This window comes from Babylonia areolata, chromosome 1 (assembly GCF_041734735.1).
Source record: "Babylonia areolata isolate BAREFJ2019XMU chromosome 1, ASM4173473v1, whole genome shotgun sequence".
In the NCBI taxonomy this organism is placed as follows: Eukaryota; Metazoa; Mollusca; class Gastropoda; order Neogastropoda; family Buccinidae; genus Babylonia; species Babylonia areolata.
In genome coordinates this window covers 39433227-39443622 of record NC_134876.1, presented here as the reverse complement: position 1 = coordinate 39443622, position 10396 = coordinate 39433227, and the positions used below count along the sequence as shown (strand labels likewise).

At 48.5% G+C, this 10396-nt stretch overlaps 1 protein-coding gene across 1 annotated transcript in view; it reads left to right on the top strand.

The window, feature by feature from the left end:
• The first annotated feature begins 24 nt into the window (after nt 1-24).
• LOC143282805 (cytokine receptor-like factor 3) overlaps nt 25-10396 on the top strand; it is a 35073-nt gene continuing 24701 nt past the window's right edge. Inside the window, exons 1-2 of the mRNA XM_076588591.1 lie at nt 25-218; nt 3336-3492. Coding sequence (XP_076444706.1) covers nt 3382-3492 — 111 coding nt within the window. The 5' untranslated portion in view covers nt 25-218; nt 3336-3381. The remainder of the gene's footprint in view (nt 219-3335; nt 3493-10396) is intronic.

The following is a 10396-nucleotide window of genomic DNA, read 5'->3' as shown; positions in this document are numbered from 1 at the left end:
CAGTGACATACGTTCAGTCTAGCTTGTGCACTCCATTTGTATACAAGGTTATGGATAGGTTAGTGAACAGGCATACATTCATTGTTAAAGTTTGAGCTTGCACGGACCGCCAGGAGAGATGTGGCAAGTGCGAAAGTTATAAACCATTACAGAAATGATGGTGATATTTTCAGTCTCACCAAAGTTATCGACCGCGTTGTTTACGCTGTTTATGAGAGGTAAGTTTCAATGTGTCGACACCAAAAAGCACATGATACACAGATGATATTGTTTTTTTTTTTATCCGTCATAGCATCTCATCAGAATCAGATACTGCGCATAGTATCACCATCAGGCACTGAGCCCAGTCACAGTCCATGTCATGACAGTTACTTAAAACTTGCCGCCAAGTGGAGGACTATCGCTAGTATTCCGAGGGATTCATGCTACTGGCAAGTATTATATCCCCACCTCCTCATTCATTCCTGCACGGTAAATCTTGTACAATAAACCAGCCAAACAAGCATCAACTCGGACTAAGAGGCATCAAAAAAACACATCCATCCATCAAGCAGGATGGCTCAAAAAATCTTAGCCCTGAAGGTAATTTTGAAACTATTTTCAGCATTTAGTCTGAGGATGAATGTGTAATATGGGTGATAAGAGCATTAAACTCATTTAAATCAGAGGCTCCTAATTAGTTTTATCATGGTGTCAGCACCTGGTGGTAAAGTGGAAAATTATCCTATATCCCAGGTCAGCAGATATTTGTGCCAACCTGCTTATGCCTAAACCCACTTCATATGAATACACATGCAGAAGGTCAACACAGGCTTATAAGATCCTGTGTCCAATCTGTGTCAACAGTTTGGTGGGGAAAGAAAGACAGAAAAACCCAACATGTACTGAACATGACAAAAATGATTTTTGATTTGGTCCTGTTTTATATGAAGAAGAAAAAGAGTATTAACACAGTATTGTGTATATTTATTGTATACAATTAACAAAATAGACTGCAACATCAAATCCAGTTTTTAAAACAGCATGTATCATATGATTGGTACCCTGGAATGATAATAGCTAGGTTACTTTGTGCTATGCACATTTAAATTAAACATATAACTTAGTTATGTTTGTTCAACACAAATATGATTGATTTCGCAAAGTGAACAGATGGCAAATGTCTAGCTTGAAAAAGGTGTACATTTTAAAGGAGTTGTATCTGAATCTGATGCATGGTGACTTGGTAATTCAAGTTTCAAATCAAACATCTAACAGTGTTGCACTAGTACTGACTGCAATATTAATCACATGTCAGTAGACTGTAGAGTTATTCTTCAAACTTCAAAGGAAATGCAATAAAAATTGAAAATAAGAAAAAGATTTAAACACTACATAATTGTGTAAGTTGCTGAAACTATTTCAGCAAGTCTTTAATTTTAAGTTTAATAACAGGACAGGAATGTCAGACCCCTGCCAGAGTCTGCACTAGTGGGTCACGGTTAAGTATGCTATTTAAATGTAATTTTAGATAGAAAATTTCCTTTTAATGTTGAATGTGGTGCATTGTAATTGGAATGAAAGGATCTACTTGTAATATATTAGTACACTTGTCAAAGGGCCATTAAAGGTGGTAGTGATTCCAGTCTTCAGTGTCGGTCAATTGTACCTGCACTGGTCTTCCCAAAGAACTTAGGAGCTTATGCCATTGAATATAGGTTTCTTGTTTGTAGCCGTTCATTACCATGTTTGTGGGCTGAATCCCCATTTGAGGCATAGCATTGTGAGTTTTAGTTTGTTTGTTTGTTTTTTTCATTTTGTTTTCTTCTCTGGTTGGCTTCTGTTCATATCTGGGTGTGTTGTGGGCTAGGCTGATCAGAGGACTCAGATGGAAGATTGACCCCACACTGATAACTGTGATTTATGTCACAAACATATTTTAAAAAATGCTCATATTTCTTGACCAACTGTGTTGCCATCACAGTTGTCTGGTTGAAGCTAGGACTCATTAAAGGTAACTGATATACTGCCCTATCACACAGTCTGATACCTTTGTGATTTCCATATAACTTTTTTTTAGCACAGCATGACATCCTTATTGGGTATCCTCATCCTTCATCATAAAAACAACAGAATTTGTTTCCAAGTTCTGTGGCCTTTCTTGCCTGGCTGACATTGTAACCTTTGTTTTGATTATGCCTGTCTTAGGTTGATTTGTGTTGGTCTTTTGTTTGGTTAGATACATGAGGCTGTTGCTTGGAAACATTGTCTGTCTTCTGTGAAACAAACTCAAACTCAAAGGCTTACTCATTCTGGCACTGCAGCTCATGTGTTTTTTGTGGTTGAAAAGGAGCATTGGGCCTGGTAGATGATTTCCTGTGCACATGACTCAGCAGCAGTGCAGTCTTTCCTTTGGTTGATAGTGCGAGTGACCTGAATATTTAGAGATCTCCCTGAATGTTTGGTTGAGGACTATGACAGAACAAGCCTGGATGTGATTCATGAGAGATAAGGGATGGGCATTTTGAAACAGCATGAAAGAACAGGGTCCACATAAACTTGATAAAGAATGTTTCTTTTTCAGTCTGGAAGATTGATATTTTTTGTAGCAGCATGTCAAAATCATAGAGTAAATATATTTTTTCTTCTTCTTTTAGAATGTGGATTAAATGTCAGATAACAATAGTCTAATAGATGTCAATTTGTGAGAGTTCTTCATTTGTCATTTTATGATTATTAGATCAGGCTTAACAATAAATGTTTCCTGGTTTATTTTTTATGATTAAAAAGAAAAGATATTGCAGATAGGAAGTATTAAGGTAGTATCACAGAGTGAGGCTATGGAAACCAACACATACTTTAATTTTTCTGAAAATCTATTACACTACAGTATATTAATTCAAAACTATGGTTTAACATCATCAGACAATAACTGAAGTAAATGAATTAGAGTTCATCAAATATTTTCTTATATGATTTAATGGATCAAGTTTTGTAAAGAGTTTTAAAATGTGTTATATATATATATATATATATTATATATATATATATATATATATATATAAAGACGAAGTTTGCAAAATTAATGAAATTTTGGGCAGATTGTCTCAACTTTCAATTGAAATAAAATAAAATGAATAAATAAAATAGAAAAAAAAAACAACAACAAAAAACTAACTTTTTTGCAGGATTTTTTTTTTTTAAACAGAAGGCAGATCATGATTTCAGTTTATTTATCACAGCATGATCCCATTTAATACTGGATTTTGTATTTTGTGCTATCACAAGTTAGATAGATTTTAACTTTGTTCTTTAACGAGCTTGGCAGACTGTCACTGATATCTTGTTTGTTGCAGTTTTATTGAACTGATAGCAGAGGAGGCTGTGTAGATCACAATAATAATGGCTACCCAGGAATTGATTCAAAACACAGTGGAGATCGTTGAATCAGCTGGCAGCTATCGGCAGCAGTTGTGTCTGCTCCTTGATTCACTGACTGAACTGGAAGAACAGGTAAAGAAATTGGCTGTAATTTAACAAAATATGATACTTAATATGTATGTTAGTGTGGGGTGTGATGTTTTGTTCTGTTTTGTTTGATATTAATCTTATGTACCCTTTAAACATTTTAAACATTTGATTATTGAGTTTCTAATGATACAACAAGGATCTTATCAAGGCATTTTTTCCAAAACAGCATTTCCATGGAAATGTTTTGCTATCAGTATCACCTCACCTCTACTAAAGTACTGTGTGCTGTTCCGCTATGATAAGATAATTTGGTGTCATATACTGTACCATGTCAAACTGATGCAAACTAGGCCTATTGGTTTGCTCTGCTTGGCCAAATTTCGCGCGGCTAACAGTGAAAAGACGGGCCCACCCGCTCTCAGCCAATCAAACGCCTCTAAAAACTATAAGCGCTTAATCATTCCCTTTGGCCAAGGCTCTCCACGCCATCTTGTCAGGTTTACGCTCTGTCTCGTCTTACGCTTTTTTCGGCTGTTCAGCGTATCCTTTTGGCCTTGTTTTGTTGCATGCGGCTTGTGTTTATTGTATGCTTACATTCTGTGTACTCGATTCGACTCGGCACCCTCAATTCGTTCGATTTTTTCTGCCTCTAAGTCGATCCTGTCTTTCCTTTCTCTGTTGGGGGTCGGATTTTCGCTGGGTGCCTAAGCGCGGGTTCCATGCCTCGTGTGCCATACCACGAAGGCAGGGGATCATGATGCTGGGATCGAGACTCGGTAAGAGACTCTCCCAGGCCCAGAGCTCATGATTCCTCCCGATACGGACCGCGGCGATGCGTCGTTAGACGCTGATCGCGGAGGCGACTTTCGTACCAGTAAAACGGTCATGAAGGGGACCGGGGGGAAAGTGGTACGAGCGTCGCCTCCCGAGGTGTCCCAGCGTGAGGCAGGGAGAAGGGTGAATGGCAAGTCATCTCCGTGCTGTGGGGACTCGCAGCTAGGCGCGGACTCCCAAGGGGAGGCCGCGCCCGGCCATTACCCGGGTCCCCACTCGGAGACGGCCCTCACGTGCCCCATTGTTGTTCCCCCTCCTCCCTCCTCTGTCGACCCCCCTCCCCCACCTCCTTTTGGGGGGGGAGAAAAATTTGGTTCCGGGGGGGGGATCTCTACTTTGCCCACCCCGGGCCAAGCCACCCCAGTCTCCCCACGGGATGGGATTCGGGGTGCGTGGCAACCTGCTCTGCAGGTCTTCCCGCTATCCGGCCGGTCTCCCCTGCTGGGGGAGGCCCGTGCGTGTCAGGCGGTTCCGGGCAGTCAGCCCGCTCGTCTTCGGGCGGGACTGACACCCAAGTCGGACCTGACCTCCCTCCGACTTGGCCAGGTTGTTCCCTTCATGGAGGTCAACGCACCAGTGACCCTTGGGGTTCGGGTCACAGTATGGCTGGTGCCCACGGGTAGTTACCCCCATTCTACCTGTACTGGGGCGCACCTAGGGTGCACACTGGGTGTCCGGGAGCACAAAGGGCCAGCACCTTGTCCGCTCCCCACCGGACCCAACCCAGCACATCTCACAGGGTGACACACACAGCCCCGACAAGTGGGATCGACTTCTTGTCGGTCAGGTCGAGCTCCTCGACCAATATTGCCACTCTGTCCACAAATCGGGCCTCTGTCAACCCACAGGCGACCTCCACGGTCACAACGGCCTCCTTGTCAGGACCGACGGCTGCCCAGGGGCCCTACTCGGCCCGGTGGAGCCGGCAGTCCCCACCTGCCCAGCCCTCGGTCCTACAGTGAGATGAGTGGGTGTTTGTCCCCACACAGCACTCGTGGGTCACTCTTGCATCCAGGGACGCCCTCTCTGAAAAGGTGTGGCACCCACCATCCCAAGCATGGTTGGACCTACGGTCCACACGCTCCCCACCCGCTTCAGGTGTCAAGGACATAACAGTGGCGGCCATGGTCCCGGCTCGGGATCGTCCCAGCTCATCCCGCTGGGCTGACCACAGCTCACAGGACGCCCCAGTGGGTACATCCACTTGGGATGGCACCCAGCAGGGGATGGACTGCGAACCAGAGTGGGAGCCCATGTCTTCGGATGAGGACGAACAAGCAGATGAGCACTCTTCGCCCACATCCCAGGGGGGACAGATTGAGCCCGTGCCTCCCTAGGGACCAGCCTGAACGAAACTCAGACTTTGCCGAGCTCGAACTGACCCTCCCCAATAGGGTCACGTATGCCGAATCAGTCCCTCAGGCTACTTTGTTACCCTTGACCCTCCTTACGCCATGTGACTCTAACTCCAGAACCACAAGGCAACTCAGAGTGCCAGAAATGGTGCAGGTATGGCTTAATAAGTCAGCCCGCACTGTCAGGGGTGCTGCTTCCATCCCTCCTCCAGGCAGGGAGTCCCTCTCTGCCCCGGGCGTCTTTTCCCCGGGAAAGTTTCTTAAAGATTCCTCCAAGGGAGGGGTGTGGTCCTGGTACACACAGGACCACCCTGCCTACAGCGGAGCAGAGCCCTCCGCACAGGACAGGATGTTGGTCTCACAGTGCACCACCTTCCCCACTTCAGCTAACCTATCCTTTAAAACGTTAGCAGAGTGGGACAAATTGGCCCGCCGCTGCCCCCTCGAGGTTTCCACGGCGTACACCTTCGACACGTTCCTTCACAGGGCCAATGAGCTGTGGGAACAGTGTCCGGTTACTCAGGACAAGGGGTCTCCTTCCTCTGTCCCGCCGGGCCTCTTCACCGACCAGAGGTTACACGCTTTTGGCAATAGGGTAGCATCTGGTCTCACGGCAGCTGCAGACACAGCTACCAGCCTTCACTTCAATACTGTGCTAGCGCGGCGTGATGCCATTTTCAGCCTCTCTAACATTCCTGTGGAGGAGAGGGCTGCCCTGCGGTCCATCCCAGCACAGCAGCACTCCCTCTTCGGCCAGTTCCCGCCCCATTTTGTCAGCCACAGGGCAGAGACAAACAGGGAGGTGGCCTCATATTTGGCCCACACCTCTCATGGGCTCCAGGGTTCTATGCCATTGAAGAGACCGGCCACTAGGGCCCCTCCATATACCACGCCGCCTGTCAAGGCAGCGTGTGCTGAATCAGTGGCAGAGGAATAAACCACCTTAGGTCCGTCCAAGCCGACCGGCCATGCCCAAGGCCAGAAGGCAGCACCCCCAATGACTGGGCCCCGATTCATCACCGCCAGTCGTTCAGCCCCTCCAAGTAGGGAACTTGTCCCGGCATGCACATCAGTGGTGTGCTCTGGGACTTAATGACGGGACTATGTCGGTGCTAGAGTCTGGGTACATGCTGTCTTGGGTGGAGGACCTCCCCCCTCTAAGATCCACTCCTCCTCCTTAGGTGCCCAGCTCGACGGAGCAGGAGGGCGTCCTAGAAAAAGAGATATCGCACCCACTCCTCATGGGGCTATATCTCAACTCTCGGACCCGGGCCCCGGTTTTTACGGCTGGTTGTTGGTGATTCCAAAGGTCTCGGGAGGGTGGAGACCAGTTTTGGACTTGTCCCCCCTCAACAAATTCCTCCCCAAAATCAAATTCAAGATGGACACACAGGCACAGATTCGGGAGACCATCCAACAAGGTGATTGGCCTACCTCTATCGATCTGGAAGATGCTTATTTTCATATACTCATCCATTCGGCATCCCGTCGGTACCTGAGGTTCGTGTGGAAGGACAAGGGGTTCCAGTTCCCGGCCCTCCCATTTGGTCTGTCCCTTGCCCCTTTCCTGTCTACCAAGGTGGTGCGGGAATTGGTGTCCATCGTCCGCTCGGAATCCATTTGTCTCTGTGTGTACCTGGACGACTTGCTTATCCTGGCCCAGTCGCAGGCCCTGTGCCTGAGTCATACGGCCAGACTTCTAGACCTTTGCTCCCAACTGGGCTTCCTCATGGACCAGCAGATATGCGATCTGTCCCCACGTCAGTCCTTCGACTTCTTAGGGATGAGATTCGACACGCGGTCTATGATAGTCTCTCTGGCGCCAGATCACTGGGACCGTCTGGCAGGCCTCCTCAGCCACTGGCGCCACTCCTCCCAAGATACAGCGCAGACACTTTCTTCCCTCTTGGGCATGATGGAGTCCACGGCACCTCTCATTCCCCTGGACAGGGTTCTCAAGCGCCCTCTCCAGAGGGCACTGAGGTTACGCCGGTCCCAGAGCACTCAGCCATGGGATACCCAGATATGTCTGGGCGAGTGGTTCCTCGAGGTGACATCAGAGTGGTTAATCACCCCCCTTCGGACACAGGGGGTGCCCTTAGCCCCACCTACTCTTCAGGTGGCACTCTTCACAGACGCCTCCTCCCTGGGCTGGGGAGCCCACATGGACTCACTCTATGCAGCAGGGACTTGGTCCCCGGAGGAGCGCCTATGCCACATCAATGTTCTGGAACTGGAGGCAGTTCGCAGGACTCACCTGCACTTCATGGGGGAGGCCACTGGCAAGACCATCCGCTTGTTCACGGACAAGACGACGGTCGCATGTTATGTGAACAAATGGGGGGAGCGCACTCGGCAGACCTCTCCATGCGGACTGAGGCTCTCCTCCGTTGGTGCCACAGCAAGGGCATTGCACTTTCAGCGAGACACTGAGCAGGAAAAGCCAACTTCTTGGCAGATGCTCTTAGCAGGTCCAAGAGTGTCATACGCACAGAGTGCACCCTGGACAAGGACAGCCTTCAGGGGGTGTGGGAACAGTGGTTTTGGCCGATGGTGGACCTTGTTCAACAAGAGACTTCCCACTTCCGTCTCTTCGTTTGCCGACCCAGAAGCGTGGGCAGTGGATGCTCTCTCTCTAGATTGGAGCAGTCTGATTGCCTCCGCGTTTCCTCCCTTTCCAATTCTGTCCAAGGTGATACGGAAAGACAGATTGGAACACCCGCAGCCGATCCTCATTGCGCCGAAATGGCCAGCCCAGACCTGGTTTCCGGACCTTCAGTCCCTGACACATGTTCCCACCCCTGGAACTTGAAACCAAATCTCATCTGCTGAGGCAGCCTCGCTCGGGCACTCCGCATTCCAGTCCTCAACTGCTCCACCAGCACGCATGGCTGCTGTGCGGTCGGAACTGTCAGCATCACCATTGAAGTCCTCGACCCCTCGGTCAGCCTCTGTGTCAGCTGTGCTGACCCAGGGGTGTGCCTCCTCTGACCTCCTCTCCATAGTCACCAGAGCAAGGAGGCAGGGAACGGAGACTTTGTATGACTTTCGCTGGAAGAAATGGTTGCGGTGGTGTACAGCTCAGGGCATTACCCCTACGAACCTTACGAGCATGCAGCTGGCCAACTTTCTGGCTCTCTGCTCCTCGGTTCATCCTGTCTGCTAGTTCTGTGCGAGGGTACAGGTCTGCCTTCTGTACCACAATGCAAACAGCTAGGTGGTTCCGCCTTTGAAGCGGATTGCCTGCTCAGAGAGGTGGCTAGGGGTGCCCCTCTGAAGGAAGCTAGAGACCCCAGAAGAGTGCCCCTCTGGGACTTGTTCCTGGTGCTGGATTTCATTCGAAAACAGCCCTTCCTACCATTGGGGACTATTCCTTTTGACATCCTCACCCTCAAGACCACTTTCCTTCTGTGGCTGGCCACAGGCAGTCGTAGAAGTGAGCTGCATGGGCTTAGTGGAATGCCACAAGATCTGGCCTTCCACAGAGATGGTTCCATCACTATTCGTTTCCTTCCAGAGTTTCTGGCTAAGAACCAAGACCCTGAGGTTCCTTCCCCTCTCCGAGGGTCAGACCTTTGTCTGATATTCTTGCCCAAGATGATGAGGATAGGCACCTGTCCTGTTCGGTGTCTCAAATATTATTGGGATAGGTCTCGCCATAGGCGTTCTTCTCAGAGGTGTCTGCTCATCTCCCTCAATGAGAATTACAAGAAAGACATCGCTGCAGGCACCATTTCCCGCCAGGTTTCCCAAGGCATTCGTAGAGCCTACTCTCATGCACACAGGGATATCAGCTGTCTTCATCCCAGAGCACACGAAGTGCGGGCCATAGCTACTTCGGCTGCTTTCCAGCACTCAGTGCCAACGCAGCATGTCTTGGAGGCAGCCTTCTGGCGGTCTGAGAATCCCTTCATCAACTTCTACCTCAGGAATTTCCGTATGACCAGGGCTGACGGTTCCAAGGGGATTTCCTTTGTCGCGGCTAACACTGCCGTCTCAGTTACAAGGGCTCCCCATATGAACCAGTAGGCGTTGCCCTCCACCATTTGCTTTAAATTCTGCATCAGTTTGACATGGTACAGTATATGACACCAAAAGGAGGAGTTTGTATTATACTCCATGTTAGGTGTTAAATATACTTAACATGTCAAACTCGAATGCCCGCCCGTCCGTCCCCGCATCTCCGCCGTGGTTCTCATGGGGCATTTTTGTTCATGGCCACGGAATGATTAAGCGCTTATAGTTTTTAGAGGCGTTTGATTGGCTGAGAGCGGGTGGGCCCGTCTTTTCACTGTTAGCCGCGCGAAATTTGGCCAAGCAGAGCAAACCAATAGGCCTAGTTTGCATCAGTTTGACATGGTAAGTATATTTAACACCAAACATGGAGTATAATACAAACTCCTCCTTTTTCCTCCCCACTGTATTTCCCATAACATTGCATCCTTGTCAGATACACATGTGTTTCCTGAAGACAAATTACATCTAGTTTATCCTGTTTGAACAGAGAAAATATTGCGTTTCTCTTTTATATTTTGTCTTTTTTATTCAAAGAGAGTTGTTGTCTCTTTCGTCATTTATCAGATGGATTCCCCTTTCTCCTTGACGAAGGCGGCAGTACATCGCATGTCCTCCAGTCCTCCGTAGAGCTTCTGGGCCGCTGGGATTGGGTTAGGCCAGGTTTTCTCTCAGAGCGCTTGGTGGAGTGGGCAGGACTGCAGCAGCTGTTCTGTTGTTTGGCTGCCTGTTCTGCAGGGGCA